This window comes from Nansenia antarctica, assembly GCF_963989245.1.
Source record: "Nansenia antarctica genome assembly, chromosome: 6".
Taxonomy (NCBI): domain Eukaryota; kingdom Metazoa; phylum Chordata; class Actinopteri; order Argentiniformes; family Microstomatidae; genus Nansenia; species Nansenia antarctica.
This window is the reverse complement of record NC_137676.1, coordinates 17056866-17079198: the sequence shown is the minus strand read 5'-3', so window position 1 is coordinate 17079198 and position 22333 is coordinate 17056866. Positions and strand designations below refer to the sequence as shown.

Genomic DNA, 22333 nt, shown 5'->3' with positions numbered 1-22333 from the left:
TATTTTATTTACAGTGATGTTAAAAAGTTGTTAAGTGTCTTGAAAAATTTGAGAAACGCAAGGTCAGTCTATGTGTGTATTCCTGAAGAGAAGTATATGTCCACTCTGCTGCCCGTCTTGCAAATGTATTTTAATTAAATATATTTTCTGTTACCAGTATGTTGTAGTTTATTTTGATACACACACACACACACACACACACACACAGACACACACACACACACACACACACACACACACACAGACACAGACACAGACACAGACACACACACACACACACACACACACACACACACACACACACAGACACAGACACAGACACACCCACACACACACATTTTAAATGCTTTATTTATGTCCACATACAAAGTACAATTCTAAAGGACATAAAAACTAACAGTGCATTTTGACATCCTGGAAACAATTTGTTACAGTAATGCTGAGCCAACAACCAGTTCTGCCACACACAGGATGTTATTCGCACAAGACCAGTGGGTTGATCAATACTAAAAGACAGACAGTATCCCGCTCATGGGTACAGGAAGCACCGCCTTCTCCATATTGAGCGGCTACCAATAATAGCGGATATTGAGCAGTATTTTGCTAACTGTTTGGCCCTTCTCTTAGGAAGACCAGCCATATGAAGGCCTCTAACAACAGACTTATGAACATGGCCCAGGCTGCCAAATATAAAAACTAAAAGTTGACATCTGTAGCCCAGTTGTGATATGGCCTGCTCCAGCTGTTGGTATTTTAAGATTTTGGTTAAAAAGGCTTCCTCTAGGCTATGGTCAAAGGTGCAGCCAACTTCTAAAATAAGCACCTCTCTGTGGTTTTCGTTGACAATTACAACATCAGGGGTGTTTGCTGAAATATTGGAGAACACTCCTACTGACTCTTCGTCGCTACACAAACTGAACATGTGGGGCTTTACAGTGGAGTGCTTGTACAGCGTTGCGGCAGGCCTGAATATGGAAAAGACACTCTCTGAAATCAGATCCACAATTCGATCATGCCTACATATGTAGAGCCCTTTATACGCATGACAACCATTTAAGATGTGGGGCATGGTTTCAGTTATCTGCTGGTGACTGTGATGTATGCAGTGTGGGCTATGACTGTCAGGAAGCCAGATGGAAAGGTTTAGCTTTGTTGGTAAAACCTGCAGCCTAGCTTTTAGAGTGAAGGTGACAATACACTCGTCAAGAGTTACGCTTTTGAACACTGCGTGAGAGACAGAGTGATCAGCAGCAGGGAGACATGCCAGCTTCCCTTGCAATTTCAGTTCAGTCCAATGCTGTCGTTGTCTTTGTCGTAGCGCCATCATAAGGTGTCCCCGGGTATTGACTGGTGGGAGAAGATGATCTGTCCCACAGATGTTAATGGTTGCCCTCACTGAGATGCTGGGGTCAGTGATGATCCCCTCAGAGACAGCCACCGCCACTGAGTTTGACCCGACCCACTCCAGGGCACACACACACACACACACACACACAGACACCGACACCGACACCGACACCGACACAGACACCGACACACACACACACACACACACACACACACACACACACACACACACACACACACACACACACATACACAGACACACACACACACACACACATACGAATGCCCTTCAGAACATGTGTGAAGGCCGATGTCAGGTGAGATTGTGAGAAAAGCTCAATACATCATTGGGTCTATACCAATGGACACAGGGAAAACCAAAGAGAATATACAGTACATCCCCAAAATATGCCCCTCCTCCTGAAAACATAATATACTCTTGTGGTTGGCCAACATATCTGCAATGTTCTCAATCTCCCAATAAGTATTTTCCGCCTGAAAGCAAATGTTTATAAAGATGCAAATGAGCAATTTGGGTTACTTATGTAACTGGAATCATTTGTGAGGCTGCAACAACAACAAAACTTCCAGAGCATCAAAGTAGCAACGTTTTGGGCTTTGGCGGCAATGAGAAACAATAAAATCACCACAGTACAATAAACTACGACAAACGTGTTCCTAATAACCCAGCGGATAGCATTTCTTAGCTTTCGTTCAGTAGCTTTGGGTGGAAATAGCTTCCAGAATGTGAATGTGTGTGGCTGGTCCACTTTATCACTTCTTCTGCACAGGGAATTGGAAACACACAAACTGGAGGTGTACGCTGCAGTGTTGTGATCAATGTTTACTGATTTTATCACGGTGCGCTTGCTCCATGGAGGAGAGAACGGATATCATACCAGAACAATTTCCTGTGAAACTGAGCAACAATAAAAAAAGAAATGTTCAGCTCTAAAGCTGTACGTTTGAAAATTCAAAAACATTATCTTCCGTTAGAGGTCGTTGCCAATTTCCAACTGTAACACAATTCATGAAGCACTCTGGGGGTTTAATGCTTGGGAAAAGCTCATTTATACAATGAGTTGACCTTAGATTTATGAGTTACCTGGACACAAACAGACACACACACACACACACACACACACACACACACACACACACAGTTTGGCATCCCTGTTATTTTGTGCTAAATTGGGGCTCCGTAGTTCAGTGTGTTCTGGCTAAAAGAGGAAGAAATCACCTATGCGTTCGTCTGTGTGGCTGAAGTTGTGCCTGAGGCCTCTGAGGCATCAGTGGAGTGTGCCATGATTTGACAAGCCCGATGATGAGAGGCACTGTAAATATCTGGCCCTCATGTGACTCACTGCATGGCCTCAAGGAATCAAACAAAAGGTCAATGTTTTCTGATGCCATTGCCAACTAACTAAATTAAGTGACTTCATCCCTTGCTCGTGCATCTGTCCCATTTTTGGGGGGACGATTCAGCATTGTTCATTGGAAGTTTTGCATCACACTCACACACACACACACACACACACACACACACTGCTCACACACTACCCTGCTTGCTCCGCCTTCCACAGGAACACACCACATGACGCACACACACACACACACACATACACACACACACACACACACATGACGCACACATGACGTACACACACATACACACACGCACACAGACACACACACACACACACGCACACAGACACAGGCACACGTGCGTACACACACTCACACCCTCCGGGTATGTCTCCTCATGCACATCACGTCTGACCATGACAACAGAGTCTGAACATATTTGTCTGTCTCCATGATTCCTCATCTTCAACTAATTATGATTAGTATTCAATATCTCAACACACGGTAGGCACTGCTAAATGGAATTACTTAGTTCGGGCTGAATATGTAGGAGGGGATGGGGGGGGGGGGAGCAAATGTGACATTTCATGAGAAGGATTACAATATTGTATCTCCTCTTCCGCTAAGACTCTTGCCTAAAAGACTGGCAGTTTCGAAGCTGCAGTAAAGGGACCATGCCTAGGGCATCTTTTTGGTGGGAGGTTTTTAGATGAAACACACATAGGTTGTACCTTTAAATCAAGTCATTGATCTATCTAATGCCCTGGAGAACACATACATGCTGTATGTAAATGTCTCCAGCCTCTGAATCCAGCAGATGCTCATATAAAGGGCAAATATCCACATGAAAAAGCCTATCAATGAAACATGGCATGTGAATCAAAGGGAGAATGTAAATAATGAAATAATAATAATCACATTATAGATCAATCAAAGGATAGAATCAGCAGCTATTACATAAAGATAGAATTTCCATCACACTTACTCAAGGCTAAGAACATCACACGTTTATGTGTGGCACACACACACACACACACACACACACAAACACACACACACACACACACACACACACACACACACACACACACACACACACACACACCGACCCCCACTTCCTTCAGACCTGTGAACCAAGGACATAGAAGGCGGCTGGGTCCCTCACATCCATTCTAATATATCCCGGTGTTTGATATTGATTACTTAGATCTCATAATGTTCTCTGAGCCGTCACTGATGGTGTCATAGGTCGCTAGCGCTCTCATTTAGTCGTCATGGTAATGTGATGTGTGATATGTTGTTGTTAGTTTCAGTCTGCACCAGTGGCTCAGTGGGTCCTATATTTACTGAATGGACCAATCAATCACTTCAATCAGTCACATGGGATGTGTGTGGTGGTGTTTACGCTGCAGCTGGTTACAGAAACTCTTATCAAAAGCATCAAGGTCTTGGCTCTTGGCCACACATGCAGAACCGCTAGGGTCTATTACGTAGTATAGGAAAAATAGATTCAAAATTGTGAAGTTCGATATATGCCACAATTTATGGTGAACAATTTGGAGTGCGTCCAAAATCTGAAGATTCAACTCTAGTTTTCCTACAATAGAATCTGACAAGGTTCAGTACCCATAATTGTGAATTGATGCTTCTTGATCAATTGAGTAAATGTTTCATTCTCATGTTGGATGAGTTCCAAGGCTGATTGTCGCTTCTTAGATCGGGTTCATCAACCTAGCATGGCAGAAAGAATCGCCTAAATGACTAACATCCAAACGGAATCGTTTACACTTACAGTTATTTTTATTTGATTTTAGCAGACGCCTTTATCCAAAGCAGACTTACAACAAATCAGGTTCAACCCAGGTCAGTAAGAGAAAACCACCGCTGTCTTCACATGAATGAACAGTGTCTCTGAGCCTGGCAGCACATTGTGGAGGAGGAGAAGGAGGAGGAGGAGGAGGAGGAGGACACAGTTCCACCTTCATCTTCAGTGCTCCAACAGCACATCTCTTAACTCAGTGGGTCAGTTGATTAGTCAATCGGCTGAGACTGCGACTACTGACATCTGGCACAGCTCCAGCCACCTAATTGTGGAAGAATCCTTAATTAAGCATCATGTGATGTTGAGAACCACTGGGGGGCCCCACTGTGGGCAGAGATCTCACCCAGCCAGTTAATTCAAATGCTGGGCACGCTTTTGGCACTTTTATGAAAAGATTTAAGGTGACAGCGACAAGAAGAGGGAGGGAGGGGGGGGGATTTGGCACGGGGAGGGGGGTGACTTGGCCTGCTTTCCCTAATCTCTTTAAGGGTGTAAAATCAGGACCGTGTCCATATACGTGTGTATGTATCGTCAGCGATGTAACTATCATAGTGTTTATAGCAAAACACACAGGCATGTGTCAGTGCTATGTGGCTCAGAGAATATGTTCCTGTATGTTCGACGTACCTGAATTACTGGCTTCTCACAGGAAGCTTATCCACCCACTTAATCCGCTTTATCGTCTACTATCAACGTTTAACGCTGACCATGCTGATACAATTCTCATGATTATTGCCATCTATTTTTCCCGCCGTAATTAGTAATTAGTGTATCTCCCCTCAAAGGACATTTTTAAGGGTTTGAGGGGTGGATTGGGATGGATCAGAGCTGACGTCAACCATACATGTAAATGTTCTTCTCCAAGCTTTATGTAAAAACCCTGAATTAGGAGCTTAGCTAGGGAGTTTGTCCACATGCTCTAACCCATTCTTGTCGGAGCTGGGAGGATTGCGTGGTCTCACTAATGGTTTGGAGGACCAGCTCGCTCGGCTTTGAAGCTGATAAACCTTTTAAAACCATGACGAATATTTTTCCCCACAATTTCACCAGAGGAAAAGGCAAAGAAATGGGAGAAGGTGCCAATCATAAAGCAAAAAGGCAAAAAATATGCTCTGCAGTCAACCCACCCCAAGAAACGTGCTCAAGAGACTACCAAGGGAATGGCCTTGTCATTGTTTCACAATAATAGACTGAATGATGCATTATACTAGATGACTCTTTAAACACCCGTGGACTACGTTATGTTGTCTGACATTACAGTCAATGGGGCTGTAAGTTTGCAGCTCTTGTAGTCGAGAGTTTTCGTAGGGCAGATCCCATTTGTCTTGGGTGGTGATGGTATCAAGATGGCAGCCTGAAGCCAACATGGCTGCGGAGGAGTATGCTCGGTTGAACATCGGTCGGTAAATATTTGCTGTGCAATCTCCGTGTCAGTCCCAGACATGGCTGCGTGGCACAAGTCAGGCTGCAAGTGCGCGAGCCATCCAGTCCGTTTCCATAGTGATGCGGGTGAATAGAAGAGATTAGCAGGGCCAGTGTGGAGTGGAGAGATTGGAGGCTTCGGTTAAAACTCCCATTCAGACAGCTCTGTGTCTCTGCTCCCTCCATGGAGCCCCTATTTGGGGATGATGACCCCTCGTCCTCCTCCTCCCCACTCCCTCCACTACCCTACATTTTCAGCTGGGCGTTGAGATACTGAGGTTGTTGTCTTGTGGTTTACTGCGGCAGAGTCGCCGAAAAATGCAATCACAATGTAAAGGATTATGAGAACAGCAGCAGAGCAGTAGTGTTGATGAAACCAGTTATGCCTTTAATTAGTGACAGTTGTACTGTAGGTAGCAGTAACAACAGCTGTAGTGATATTAGTAGTAGCTGTGGCACATCTTAAATAGCAGCATTAGTATTATTATTGACATAGATGAACTGGTTAGCATTGATCAAAATACTTTGGGCAATAATCTATATCTCTAAACTACATTGGGAAATAATCTCGTCTGCGTGATCTATTTAATCTTTGACACAGATGTGCATTTCTGAAGGATTTCTGGGTAGCCTACAGATACGTTTTCTAACCTTCACAACCTTAATCTTTGCCATTAATGGAGTTTTTGTAGAAGTTAATTAAACATTTTCAATAGTAGCAGAGCAGCAATCCCACAAGAGAGAGTTCTATAGAAGAGGGAGACTGAGACCGATTATGCTGTTGCCTAGCAACACGTGTACAAAATTTGAAGCGATTTAGTGCCCCCATACTGGTTTATGATGGAGGTCATATGTTTACTAAACCCACATAAACGTGTGTTGGCTGTCAGATATGGCTGTGGATATTTTGAAACTCAAGTGTCTATCTCATTGCTGTAACAGTATAATTTATAAACATTGTGCACCGCTTTATCATGACTGTCTAACTTCACGGATATGCTGAGGCAGGATTGATGTTTCCTTTTGAATTAATGACAAATGTTGTATCAAATTGCTTATCAACAGAAAAAGCCAGTCATATGCAGCAGAGGGATTTGACTCATTTGCATTTAAGGTGAAATAAGAGCCAAGAAATGCTGAAGAGAGTGAAAGAGCAAGCTGCACATATCTGATTGACGCTTCACTCAATATCCCTCCAATTTGATTGGCCAACCTACATATCCCTACGTATCCTTGATCCTTGTCTCAGAGTTCACTACTATTGGGAGCAATGCCAAAAACAGTAACAGCAATGCCAAAATAGTTTAGTTAGCAGAAAACTATCCTCAGCAGAGTGTTTGTGTGTGTGTGTGTGTGTGTGTGTGTGTGTGTGTGTGTGTGTGTGTGTGTGTGTGTGTGTGTTAGGCGAGACGGAGCTGCTGAGGCATTCAACTTCACAGTAATTTAGGTCATGCTAAACAAATGCTTTACTGGAGGAAGCACAGACAAATAGGAGCATTTCTTCTTGAGGTGGTTTCTGTCTCTTCGAATGTGTGGGATGGTCTCACCAATACCAGAGGGTATACTGTATCTCATCTGAAATAATATGTAACTACTGATTCCTATTTCTAACTGGGACGATGTACAAATGATTGTACTCTCTGTACATTGTATGCGCTGAAACTATTTTCATGGACGTTTCCCAGCAGTATTTTTATGACAACCAAAATGTTAAGATAATTTAGCATGTATATTTTCACCATCAAAAACAACATACATACAGGCTACTGAGATGTGATCTTTCGTGTTTTTCTTTAGTACAGAGAAAAACAAGTCTACAACAATATGAATAAAATATGTGGATTGCTTATGATTAGCATACTAATGACTAATCATCATGCTAATCAGTTCATTTGTGACCTCAAATTACAGATTGTTGGAAGGAAATATGAAGCCAGGGAAAACATCCACTCATAACAGGGATGCTCTGATCTTACATAAAGTAAATATCAATAATAAAAAAATAAAACAATAATGTTAACAGGTAGTTCAGACATCTTCAGAAACGGTTATCTAAATAGTAATCAAATGTGCTTATTATACTGACGTCTTCACGATAATGGAATTATGTAACTGTAGAGAGGCAGTCTGTTCATGATGGAAGCATCAATCCTCATTAATGTCATTCATTTCTGCCTTTTAATATTTGTTTATCTATTTCTCACACACATTTTATTTCATCTTTGATAGTTGATGTAATTTTTGTCTGAATATTTAAGCCAAAGCCATTGTTTGCCATATGTATCATATGCATGATTCATCGTTGCAGTATCCTTGCTCTTTTGTGCTTAATTTGAGTCAAAAACATATCATTGACTAATTACATTTTATTTAATTAATGTACCTACAGTATGTGACTATGTAGTGTGAATATTAAGAGGTGTTGGGATATTTTCACGAGGGAAAACATTGCTTAGGAAATAGGATTATCACTATTTGAGGGGATTCACACATACATCAGCAATTTCACTTTTCACACCAACATGACTTTTCTTTCTTTCTTTCCTCACCAAATATAGCAATATATGCTGATATTATTATAAATCAATATGAATTTGTTTTAGATATTGCAAGCTTAGCTTAGAACTACAGTAATATTTTTTTACTACAGTTTGCTGTAGTGTGTAGTGTGTCAGTTTGCTAAGTATATCTGGAAATTATTGAATATTAAATGCCATATGATCATATACACATTTTGGTCCACTTAATGGTCCATTTAATGTACTCTGCAGTTTTAAGATCAGCATGATGACATATAGCAAAAAAGAATTACGTCTTAAGAAAATCCTATTTCACTGTTCAGTGCCATTGACCCTACTGCACATGCATGTTTTGCTACACACTGCTTACAGACTTGTGATTTATGAAATGGCTGCTTGAAAGGTGTGCACAAAACCTCCAGATATTCCTTCTATTCCATCATCAAGAAGGATCACATAGACAAGCAATTGAATCGAAGGGCTCTGCATATTCTCCCGGAATCCCAACCTAATGGCGCACAGAGGAGTCATGGTGTGGAACATATAGGCTTCTGAAAATGGAACGCTCAGGGCTCCCGCAATGGAACCTTAACGGAGAGCTCTGATCAGAGGCTGAAAAGCATGCGGGTTCAGAGGTCATCTGGTGGACCAGCCGTGTCATCAGCCATTGACATGTCTCCGTGCTCCATCAGCAGGTGTATAAATATGTGTCATGTTTCACACTCCATGTCCGGAAGGGAAAAGCAACCCAGATGGGATTTTAAATGCTGCATTTCGTGTGGTATCATTTTGTGGGTTAGTTCACCCCTCATTGGTTTCCCATCTGGTGCCCTCTCAGGCACTCTGGCTGCCTGTGAAGGAAGGAAACATTCACACTATACTCTTCTCCATTGGCACCATGCCTCTGATCTCACTGCCACATCACTTCCAGGAATTTAGTTAATCACACTCACAGTACTACAATGTAGGGGACATGAGAGACATGCGTGTTAGCCTGTCTGTGCCATGTAACTTCATAGTATGCCATTATCAGATATTCAAGGTATAATGTTATATTGGTGAAGAGCAACAGTGATAACTTCTGACTTTTTCTGTCATCCATGAGGTTGGTTGATTTATGATCAAACTAAATTGGACACAAACAACAGAGAAAAGTGCATGCTTCACTAACAAAGTTATAACACGTCATAACTGTCAGCCACAATCTCAATTATACATTTTCTTCTTCTTTGTTTACCAATGACTTTTGTCTCTGACCCAACACGAGGGGAAAACCTCATTAAATAACTGGTTTTCAACGTCATGATGAAGTTGTTATCTTACGTCAGGATAGCCTACAGTTTATTTATAACCACATTGCATCAAAGTAAAATAATAGTACTTACCTACCAAACTGAAAAGTTGTTGTAATAAAGAAGTCCAAATAGGATCATGTTGTTTTCTTTTGGTCTCGCTGGTTACTTGAGGAAAAAGACAACAAACAGTTCAGAATACTTGAGCTCACACTCCATTTGGCTTGCTGTTCACACTTTTGAGACAACCCCATCTGTAAAAAAATAAAATAATAATCGTCTGCAGCTTGAATTCTCCAGCTTGAAGCCACACATTTAGTTGAATTTGTGAGTTAAATGATTCTCCATTGGGTGAGTTTATTCCTCTCACATCAGCCGTTCATTTCTGGAGACGGTAGGCTAAGACGATTATAGGCAGAGTTAGACAATCAGCGTGTGCCCCCTCCCTTTATTGACGGACCCTAGTTATCACATTTGCCAGAAAGCAGACATCCGCTGACTGGCCTCACCTTACAGATATATATATATAAATATATGGCAGTTTGGAATTTTGTTACACCTTATAGCTCGATGTGTTTGCATTTAGCACCATGATATTACATTTCATTTTAGGAAGGTTGGGGGTAACAGATTCTGAGATGGGGGTTGAGAGTTTTAGAAATGTGTTGAAAACCATGACAATTCAGAAACAATCGTCCAGTGCAAAATAATGCGTGTGATGAAAGGAAATAACAAATCTACAAAATCAGTTAGTTTACTTTGACTAGTTCCCAGCACCCAAAAATGTGTTGACATTGAGGGAAGCCAGGAACTTATTTATTAATGATGAAGGCTTGTATGAACCAAGTCTTGTCCACTGCTTCACAATTTCTCATCATTTGCCAATTTTGTAAAACAGTGAAAACTCATTTGAAATCATGAAATATTGAGAAAAGAGGCTCCAGTGCGATGTCAGTGTTGTAGTATGTGTTCACGGAGAAGGAGGGGGGGGAGGGGGGCGACTTTCAGATGACATTGACGCTATGTAGACGGGAGCTGAGAACGTTCCTGCTTGTTGACGTTAGACAGTCGCACAAGGCGAAGCGGCTGCTGCTCCGTGTTGATTCAGCCACCTCGTTTCAGCACCGCGCCGCTGGACAGCTCCCCGCAGCGGGATACGTGCACTGCGCTCTCCTCTCGGACACTTTTTGGAGCTGGGGTCCAAGTCTTTTAATGGAAAGAAAATATCTTTATGTTCCAAGTAAAACTGGAAGTTTACAACTTAAGGGGGAATCTACGGATACCTCGTTTCGAGATTTGTGGCAGGCAGCAGATCAGCATCCTCGGTGGCAGGGAGCGCAGATTAATTGTGAGTAAATTGGCGGCTTTGATACATGTGCGTGAATGCCATGCATGAATGCGTAATTGCAGTGTTAAATACATTTAAATAGGCGACACATTTATTGTCTGTGAAAACTCGTGATTGAAGCTGTCAGTATGTTGTCACTGTAATGACTTTATGTAATAAACACTCTCAACAATGTGTTATTATAGCCAATTAAATTCTGCAGCTCTGCACACTAATTGAATGGTGCACGTATACGCACATACATTTTCATGGATGCATTTGTAGTATTCATTTAAGAGTGTATTTAGTTATCTATCAATCGAACAGATTGGAAGGCTATTTGTGCAGCCTGGTGCGTAAAGCTTTACGTTTTGGCCATTCCTTTGTCTCCACAATGCAATTGTGTTCCAGTTTGTTTGAGACATTGCTGTCTGTTTTCCTGTCGACTAAAACAGTGCATAAGATGATCATTAAGGCGACCCTGCATGTGTGAATTGTACAGTGTAATTGTTGCTCATATGAGGTATGCATGTCTAATCCTCGAATTTTATATTGCGATGTTGCGTCTCGCGCGTGAGGTGCACGTCTTGGATTCTAAACAACGTCTCAAAGTTTTTTTCTTTGCAAATCATCCCGCATTCGGTCTTATAGTAGTTGATTGATTGCATTCGATAGCATTTTTTCTCTGTATTTTTCATTTGTGTGCTAATTTGAATATGATCATATTGGGAATGCAATGCATAACCAGTCTACGTAGAACCCATCGTCTGCGTTTTATTGGGGTTTTTCATAGCTTTGTTGTGCCTCACAACCTGAATGCAGATGTCTAGAGAGTGGTGATTGTTGTCAAGTGCGCTCGATGTATCTTACTTCCAAGACGCAATTTAATTTTCAATTGGGGGAAAACAACTGTTTCTTGAGTCATTCCATTGCTTGTACAAAATACCTGCGTTTTATTATCTCCTTGTTATATTTTTTCCCCCAATTGCTGTCACGTCTTGGGGCTAATCAAATGTAAATGTCATCATGTTGTCTCATCAATTTCCTAATTTGAGTGTGCCCTTACATACCGACCAATTACTCTATTCAACGATTCCAGGTTAACGGCAACAGACGAGCCGTGTCCCAATAGTCTTCACCGCCTCCAGACATTTGGTCCAAAGGTTTGGTAAGAAACCGCGAAGCTGCTGTCTACGTGGACTGGTGCTGAAGCCCCCCGTCCGACTGCCAGGAGGACCTCTGCCAAATCCAGAGACATGGCGACGAACGGCACCAAAACGGACGGACAAGTAACGGAACTCAACGAAGTGGCAATTAATGACAAACCCAAGTCGTTGGACGTGAAAGCCGAAAAGAGCAAAAAGGATCTTCCCGAAAGAGAAACATGGGGAGGGAAATTTGATTTCCTCCTGTCGTGTGTAGGTTATGCAATTGGACTGGGCAACGTATGGAGATTTCCATATCTCTGTGGGAAAAACGGTGGAGGTAAACAATGTTTAAAAAAGTAATATACGATTATTCAACTCTTCAGTGTGCGCTTTGACTATTTCGAGCGCTTAATTATTGTGGGAAATGAAGAGAGTGAATAGGCTACCACAGTGTCCCTTGTGTAAGAACGTAGACAGGCACATTAATAACCTAATTTAAAGTGATTCCAATTAGCGTCGACTGCGGGTTGTGAGTAACGTTCAGATTGCATATGTGCCGTTTTAAACTGTCATAAAGGCTGTTTCATTTGATCTACTTTTGTCCATCCAGGAGCCTTCTTGATTCCCTATTTCTTGACCCTCATATTCGCTGGGGTCCCCTTGTTTCTGCTGGAAACGTCTCTTGGTCAGTACACGTCAATTGGCGGGCTTGGAGTATGGAAACTGGCTCCCGTGTTCAAAGGTATATCCATTAGGGCCTGCTCATGCAATGCTGTTTTTGTGTTATACAATATATAAAGGTGTCAATGTGAAAATCTGAAATCAAATGCCCCCCCCCCCCCCCCCAAAAAAAAAAATATGCATGTTTTAAAGCATCAATATTCATGATGTGGCATGACCCCTATAGTACATCAGAGCTTTATTGTATGTGGTTATTGTGGCAATGATGATCATCAGACACAACATTACAAAGCTTTATGCTCTATATGTAATTCTCTCTCCCATTTTATTTGATAGTTTGAATATTCTGGGGAATATAAGGATAAACAAATCTGATCCATTTCAATGATAGGTGTTGGCCTGGCAGCAGCTGTCCTGTCCTTCTGGCTTAACATATACTACATTGTCATCATTTCCTGGGCCATATACTACCTGTACAACTCCTTCACCTTTGTAAGTATTGTACTGTTAACTCATACAATTCACATGGGGATGAAACCAACACCTGTTCAAGCTTTGCTTTCTGCTGTCTGAGGAATGGAACGTGTTTGTTGATGTCGTGTCAGTATCTCCCAGTGTATCAAGAAAAAAACATTACATACATACATTCTCCCTCTGTTTTTCAGGATCTTCCTTGGAGTTCATGTGACAATTCATGGAACACAGACAAATGTTACTCCAACTACAGCATTGTAGATAGCACCAATCTTACCAGTTCAGTGTTGGAGTTTTGGGAGTAAGATATTGCCTGCTTTCTTTTGCTTTTCAAAACAGCTCGAACAAACAGTAGCCTGCATGCCTCCTTCGGATACACAAAGGCAAGCCCCTTTGCTGCACAGCATTCTCCATGTGTGTATAATAGTCTTATTGTTGCTCGCTCTAACCTTACAGGCGTAACATGCATCAAATGACCGATGGCTTGGAAAAACCAGGCCAGATCCGAATGCCACTGGCAATAACATTGGCCATCGCTTGGGTCCTCGTGTACTTCTGTATCTGGAAAGGGGTGAGCTGGACAGGAAAGGTAAGAGATGGGTTTCTCTTGCATTGAGGTCCACCGTGTGACAGATATGCAATATTAATCATTCTCATATCACCTCATCAATCATTTAGATTGCAGTGAGTATTGTCCAGATTGATTTTAGAATGAGAGGAGGGACATCAAACACTTATGCTCAGTAATCGTATTCAGGCTCATGGTGCCTTCTCTATAATTCCAATTCTCCTGGTACAGTATGTATACAAGATGTGGATTAATGATATGAGGAGGAGCAAGCCACCCCTGTGAAATCTGGTTTTGTCCTCTCGCCTCAGTTTGAGCAATTTTCCTCCCTGTTACATTTCGAAAAATCTAATGTGTCATGTGACCATGGCAAATAAAATTTGTTGTGGTTGCAAAACGCCCCACCCCCTGCGTTTTTCGCTCACAAATCTCATACGGGGTGTAATAAAAGCATAGCGAGATGGCGTTGAATCAAATTGAAGCTTAAATGAATTTTCTGACTGGATTTCTGTTCATTTCTTTTCTTTTCTTTTCTGTTTCTCTGTGCGAAATTCAAGGCAGAGAAAGCCAGCATGATTCTATTCTCTCATGAAATGGTTCTTTGTCTGAGTAATTGAATTGCAAATGTCTGAATTCAATGGTATATACTGTAGCTCCTCTGCACCCACAGTACCAATGTATAAAATAACATCCTTGCTGATAATGACTCATTGACTATTGTTTTCTAGGTGGTTTACTTCTCGGCTACGTACCCCTATTTCATGCTGTTCATTCTGTTCTGTCGTGGGGTAACACTACCTGGAGCGAAAGAGGGAATTCTGTTCTATATCACCCCTGACTTTCAAAAACTCAAAGAATCTGAGGTGATGTTATCTTGTTCTATAAGATAAACCTTATAAATCACTATAAATAGCTAAATGGTCAAATGGCTAAATGGTTGTCTCCCTTTTTCAGGTATGGCTGGATGCAGCCACCCAGATCTTTTTCTCTTACGGATTGGGACTTGGGTCACTGATAGCTCTTGGCAGCTATAACACTTTCCATAATAATGTTTACAGGTAAATCATTATCACTGTGCTACTGAATGGAAAGATATCAGAAAACGATCATGTAAAAAAAGATCATTCAACTGAAGAGGCAGCTGTGTTTAACCCATTCAAAATAGGTTGTGTTTCTGATCACTGAAATAGTACTGTTAGAGGGCCTTATTAAAGGCTATTTACAGTGAGAGGCCGAGATGCATTTGACAATTTCATAATCAATGCAGTTTTACTGACCGTTATGACCAATTTATTGACCGTTATGACATTTACATTTACATTTTTGGCATTTAGCAGACGCCTTATTCCAAAGCGACTTACAATCAATACTCCAAACCAAACTGATGTTATGACCAGTTTAAACAGAATACATGGCTTTGGGTCTGCCTGTAGTAGCATGACACCTCTCATCCCCTATACACCCCTGTCCGGTTTCTCTACTGTATATTAAAAAGAAAGGGGGGAAAAAAAGAAAACACAAACTTAATTCTTCCTTCTTCTAGCATTATGACTGCCAATGGCCCCTGGCCAGAGCAGCCACCCAGATCTTTTTCTTGCGATGACTGATTTACTTGGACAAATGTATTTGTTGTAAGTCACTTTGGATAAAGGCGTCTGCTAAATGCCAACAATATAAATGTAAATGTATATCCAGAAAGACAAATAAGACTACAATCCCAAAACCTCTGCCTCTATGGCTCATCCATGGTTCTGGGTCACACAAATTACTCATTGGTTACATAATCACAAAGCCTCAACATGCATTAATTTTAATTTGCATGTTGTTTATTAGAAGCACAGTAAGGTCTAGCTATAGGCCAAGCTTTGTATCATACAATTAGCTTTGTAAAGAACTGTTTTTTTCGGCAAACTCTTTTGTAAACAGGGACTTTGTATCTAGTAGACATTTTACATCACATTATTTAAAATCAATTTGAACCTTTTTGTGTAAAAAATTAATTATGTTCCCTACTGGAAATTTGTTCCATAGTGGAAATTTGCAGGGAACGGTTTTCCTCTCAGCATTATCAAAACAAGCTCTCTCTTTCTCCCTTCTGAGGAGGTCTTTGTTAAGAACATATGATACAGGAGAAATGAGAAATCAAGCTCTGCTCTGACAACAGTACTTTCTCATGTTTCCTCTCTCCAGAGACTCGATCATTGTGTGCTGCATCAACTCCTTCACCAGCATGTTTGCTGGCTTTGTCATCTTCTCTATCGTTGGCTTCATGGCCAACGTGACAAAGAGGCCTATCGCAGACGTAGCAGCTTCAGGTAACTCGATGCTCCCCTGTAAATCACACACAAAAAAGTGACGTTCCTGAAAAAACACGTTTCTTCTGGACTGCTGCTGCTCACAGCATTGTAAACCTCCTCTGATTGGAATTATACCTCGTCTAGTCGTACTTCCACACTAAGAATTGTTCTTTTTTGACATGCAGGTCCAGGCTTGGCTTTCCTGGCCTACCCGGAGGCTGTGACGCAGTTGCCCATATCTCCACTCTGGGCCATTCTGTTCTTCTCTATGTTGCTTATGCTGGGGATTGACAGTCAGGTAAAGGCTATTTGAAATGTTCTACTCAGGGTCTGACCTCGAAGATGCATATCACACAGCCTTTCCTATGCTCCCTCTCTGCATGATAAGTGTGCAATTTGCTCCCAGTGGACAGATATAGCTGAGCTTTGACTTATGCTGTCAAGCCGTTTTAATGCAACCATATCACCCCGATCTGCCCTCGGGTTCATTGTTCCCATGCTTTCAGCTGGTGTATGATATTTGGGCTAGTGTAAGGTCAGTGAGTTCAGAAACACCACACTAAATGCAGCTGCACCCCCCACCACCACTACCCACCCCACCCCTTGGTACAACATTATCATTATTACTAGACCTTGCTCGAACTGTTTCTCAAATGTCAACCTAAGGTCACATGGCTTATTATGATCTTTTTTGCGACTGACCTTTAATTTGAAATGACTGTTTGCAAACATTGTAGTTATTACCAAGATGGAGTCCGATATGAGGATTCTAGTATATAAGTAGCTTACAGAAAATTGCTGCTTCTTGAAATTTGCAGATATTGACATCAAATAATGACTGCTCCATTTCTTTGGTCATTTAACAATATTATCATGTTCTTTTCTATTAATTGCTTGGCCAATTAAACCCTGTACAGCAGCAAGCCTTTAATCTACCCCACAGAAACACATATCATTACTATTGCCTTACATAGTAATATGCAGTCAATATTTCCCCATCACACCTGAATGTCCCCCATTTTGTCCACCAGTTCTGCACTGTGGAGGGCTTCATCACGGCTCTGGTGGATGAGTTTCCCAGGGTGCTGAGGGGCAGGCGAGAGCTCTTCATTGCAGCTGTCTGCTTCGTGTCCTATCTGATCGGCTTGTCCAACATCACACAGGTACCAAACTGCTCAGCCTGCCAGATCTTTGTTACCTCTCTATTGCATATTTATGTTAGAATGTCTAAGAACAGATCTCACAACAGAGATCAAACGTATGCATTTAGAAGAGGACTCTCTTTTTGGATTCGGTTGAGACCATAATGTTATCTGTGTTGCACATTAATGAATTAATGAATAAATAAATTAATTAATTAATTAATTAATTAATAATTACCTGGGGGAAATGACTTAATAATAACCTATGAACTACTTATTTGTGTCTTTGGGATCACTACCAGGTACCATTTAACTACCCCTTGTCACTACATATTTATCTGGTAAATATATTGTAAATGAAAGTGCTGCTGATATATGCTTTATTGGCTCTTTGTGTGACAGGTCAGCCTCTCTTTTCTGTTATTAGGGTGGCCTCTATGTGTTCAAGCTCTTTGACTATTACTCAGCCAGTGGGATGTGTCTGCTTTTCCTGGTCTTCTTTGAGTGCATATCCATATCCTGGTTCTATGGTTAGTATCAGCACACCATGTACGGTAGCTACTTATTGCTGTATACAGTATGTACCGAAAAGAAAAAACAACAGTTTGACAAAATGATTGACACATATTGCATCTGTGATGTATGGGAAACTAAGACAAGATGTTACCCAATTGAAAAATAAAATAACTAAAAGATCTAGGTAACTACCAAGGTTCAATGATGGAATAACCTCACACCTGTGCAAAGAGAATAGGGCAGCTTCAAATGCTGTTTGCCCTCAAGTGTTGTACCTCACCTTGCTCATCAGAATGCATGGCAGACAAGCGCTAAATTGGAATTAATTAAATATTAATATTTTGATCCTGGATTCATTTTGTTTCGCAGGTGTGAACAAGTTCTGCGAGAACATTGAAGAAATGATTGGCTACAAACCCTGTTTATGGTTTAAACTCTGCTGGGTTGTGTTCACCCCTCTCATCGTAGCCGTAAGTACAAACAAACGCATCCCATCCAGCCATCCCATCCATTACCATGACATGGAAAAATTAAAACAACAAATGACGTCAATATAACTCGCCTCAGGCAATTCAGACTGAGACAAACATGCCTGAAAGCAGTGGTGTCAGGATTGATTGACTGGCCCATGACTGTCCCATGTCTCCTACAGGGGGTGTTCCTCTTCAGTGCCATCTCAATGGTTCCCCTCACCTTGAACAGCTACGTGTTTCCAGCTTGGGGCCAGGGAGTAGGCTGGCTCATGGCCCTGTCCTCTATGATCCTTATCCCAGGCTACATGGTCTACATGTTCCTTGGCCTAAAGGGCAACTACAAAGAGGTAAAATGACCTTTGTAGTGACTTCCAAGTGATCAGTGTGGCTTGTTCTTCTCCTAGTTTAAGGGCCAAAGAACAAGAACAAGTTGGCAACCGACCAAATGTTCAGACTTTTTGACCTCAACGTTGTTGAAAATCAATGACACACCCGCTAGTCAAGCAAATATTGCAGTGTAATGGATTTGGTGAGTAATCCCCACTACTACCCAGTTAGTAGGGTGGATTACTCACCGAATCCATTGCATTGCAGTATTTTGGCTTGACTAGCGAATGTGTCATTGATTTCCAACGTTGACATTTATTTAACATTTTCTGAGTAAAAGTCTGAACATTTTGATTGGTTGCTGACTTGTTCCCTCTTTCACCGGCTGCTGTCACATTTACCTTTGTCATTCAGTTGACGTTTCAGTATAAATTGCCGGGATTAAATCTGTACGCAAGTGATGAGTGAAGAACAGATCATTTCTGTGGGCATATTGGTGACACACACTGCTTAGTTGCTTAATGATTTTTTGTTGTTGTGAATCTTCCACAGCGACTTCGGATAATGTTCAAGCCTCCAGCCGTGATCCGGCGGCCCCAAGAGAACGGACCTGAGCAGCAGGTGGAGACCAACACAGCCAACCTAGCTAGCCCCACTAACCCAGACAGCCCTGCCAACCCAGCTAGCCCGTCTAACCCAACCAGCCCTGCCAACCCGACTAGCCCTGCCGCCCCGGCCAACCCAGCTCCTCCAGCCATCTCACCCACTGCAGCTAGCCCAGTGAACCCAACCAGTCCGACCAGCCCCACCAACCCAACCAGCCCCACCAACCCAACCAACCCCCCCAACCCACTCAGCCCAACGGAGCCCGTTATTGTACCCAACCCAGCAAGCCCAACCAACCTGACCAACGTTGAGGCCAATGTCTAGACATGGCAGAAACCCTTGTGGAGAGTGTAGTTCAAGGAGAACATTACAAAGGACTTCCAATATTTTAATTGATTCACCTACCTCCAGGGGCAATATGTGATCAAACCGGATTTTAGAATCATGTTTAATTTTATCTGCATTTGTAAAACCAACCCAGTAATGTCTTATTATTGGTATGCATTTACAAATACAAAAATCAAAGACTGTTAGTGTTCGCAAAACTACCGTGATCTGAGTAAAAAAAATGTAAACATACTGTGTAATACTGTGAGAAAAGAAAAAATCATTGAAAATAGAATAGTAATTTGTTGAATATATTCATGAACCAAGTAAATGCAGTGTGAATATAATAGAGATGAAGAAGTGAAGCAAAGAGTGCAAGGGACAGAGTCAAATGTTTGTGGTAGTTTACTCAGCCTCACACTTTCATCACTTGTCCAAACTTTGCACTCTGTGAGGCTCTTTACAAGCCGCACTGCGATGGGGGAACGCTGATGAAGCACAATGCCAATAAGAAGTTTTAGTTCTATGAGCCCTGGAGTTATCCAGTATCTTGTTGCAAACGATTTTGTGTGTGAGAGAGACTGTTATTTTACCTTCCTTTTTTGAGTAAAAAAAAAAAAAAACTTTTATGTGATTGAAACATTTTTAGAATTATTTTTAGGATGTTTTTTACTATAAGTGTTGTGACCGAGGACCAAAATCGTAGGCAGACGAAAGCAAAAACTATCTATGCCATGTAACGTTCGGTTTGCGAAGCACAGGGTACAAAAAAAGGTCCAAAAATACAAAAGCACAGGGTTAGAAAAGGTGATTTACAAACATTGACTTTCCCTTACCGCTGACAGTCAATCCTGTTTACTTTTTGCATGCTTTCCTCAGGAACATCAGTGAAAAATTCCAAAATGTCTCCTGACAGTACTAAAAACAAGAACAGAGAAGGCCTTAAGCCAATTATCAACCAATTTAGGCAAAGCCATAGTCTGTTTTCATGACTGGGCAGATCTCCAGAAAATCGCTTTGTACGCTAGCAAACAATATTGGACCAACTCTGTGTTTAAAAATAGTCATTTATTTTACTTTATGTGTAATGATCAATTATACTTTGATCAATATGTATTCAGCAATACATATGTAGATGTATAGGTGCAGGCCAGTAGGAGAGTGGTTTGTTTCTCTTTCTCTTTTCGTTGTCTTTGCTTTACTAGTGAAAAGCACAAAGCTTTAATTTCCACAGACTTCTACCATGGCGTGTTAGGACAATGCTAGTTTGCTTCTATGGCAGCTACAGTGAAAAGCATCTGGTCGAATGAAACATGTTTACTTTGAAAAGCAAAACAACTAAGTGAAAATGTGAAATGGCTACAGTTCATGTCCTGTGAATTTTGTATAAAGTTACTCTATCACAGTTTTTTCTGGAACTTTGTTGTAAAACTGTACTGTGTAAAACATGTAACTGTGAATGTCTGTAATACATTGGAAGTTATTGTCTAAATGTTGAAAAAATTCTAAAGGAGTTGCTGTTTTCTGCAATAATATTTTGATCACAGAAACTAAAGCACATATCTTACAGAAATATACGAAATGATGATGACAATGAAGATATTGATGATTATATTAAAAATAGAAACTATGTCTAGTAAAAAAAATATATTGTTTTGTATATTTTTAACTGTCTCACTGCCTAATGTACAACTAATAATATTAACATGATATGTATTTAAATGGTGTCATATGATAAAGCACGATTGTCAGAAAAACAGCTGAAAAAATAAAGAATTATAGAAAATATTAATTACTGTCCTGCATAGTTAATTACTGCAATCAAACATAATGTAATGTTAGCTATACTTTAGCATTTGTTCTTGTGAATGAATTTAGGTCACCATTCCAGTACAAACAAAAATAGAAAAAATGTTCTGTATCCAATTTTGCAGTAATTGGCTATTGTTTTGCATCCCTGAGAAAAACCTCTTGTTTCATTTAATATTTCTAATGGATAGATGTACATTTAAGAAAATGTGCTATCTAGAAAAGAATACACTTGGATTATTTCTGGAAATACATGAATAACAGAAAAGGATAAAGAAGGATATGGACGGTATTTGTATGCCACAGAGTTGTATAGGGCCAGGTGGGGGACTAGAAATGAAATGAAATGTAAAGAATCCTTTGTTCAGTATTGTTGGCAGTGCTCTGGACCGGCTCAACTCAGGCACTGATTATTGGAGGGGGAATGACAGACTCCTCTTATGCGACATTGTCACAGTGAACAGCAGCCACATTTTCACAACGCACAGTGGCCAAAGTGTACTATATATATCAACTAAATACAAACATCTAAAATTAATAGGATGACTTTAGAAAACCCTGAAAAGAGAATGAGAGGAAGATGTCTACACCGTCCCTTGTGGTATAGTGAATTTCAGGAAGACAGGCTGATATAGTGAGGCCACAGCAGGCTAGAAAAACATCACCACAAAACAAGCTCTGGCCCCGGGGCCTGGCTCGCCTCATCTCCCCAACCTCTTACGGCTGCGTGTGTGTGTGTGTGTGTGTGTGTGTGTGTGTGTGTGTTTGCATGTGCAGGCCTGCATCTTCTCCCCCACCTCCTGCAGTTGCTGCTTCTATTAGCTTCCAGTGCGATAAAAGAGACGGCACCAGCTGACACCACAACAATGAC

General features: G+C 41.2%; 1 protein-coding gene across 1 annotated transcript; it reads left to right on the top strand.

Moving 5' to 3' along the window:
* Positions 1-12350: 12350 nt before the first annotated feature.
* LOC308159934 (sodium- and chloride-dependent GABA transporter 1-like) lies at positions 12351-19650 on the top strand (the record flags this gene model as incomplete). Its single annotated transcript, XM_080533763.1, has 14 exons — positions 12351-12579; positions 12853-12984; positions 13315-13415; positions 13589-13698; positions 13854-13986; positions 14694-14828; positions 14920-15023; positions 16156-16280; positions 16448-16560; positions 17294-17425; positions 17832-17934; positions 18290-18390; positions 18573-18740; positions 19273-19650. The coding sequence occupies 14 exons, from the start codon at positions 12351-12353 to the stop codon at positions 19648-19650; spliced, it is 2064 nt and encodes a 687-aa protein (XP_080389889.1).
* Positions 19651-22333: the final 2683 nt, after the last annotated feature.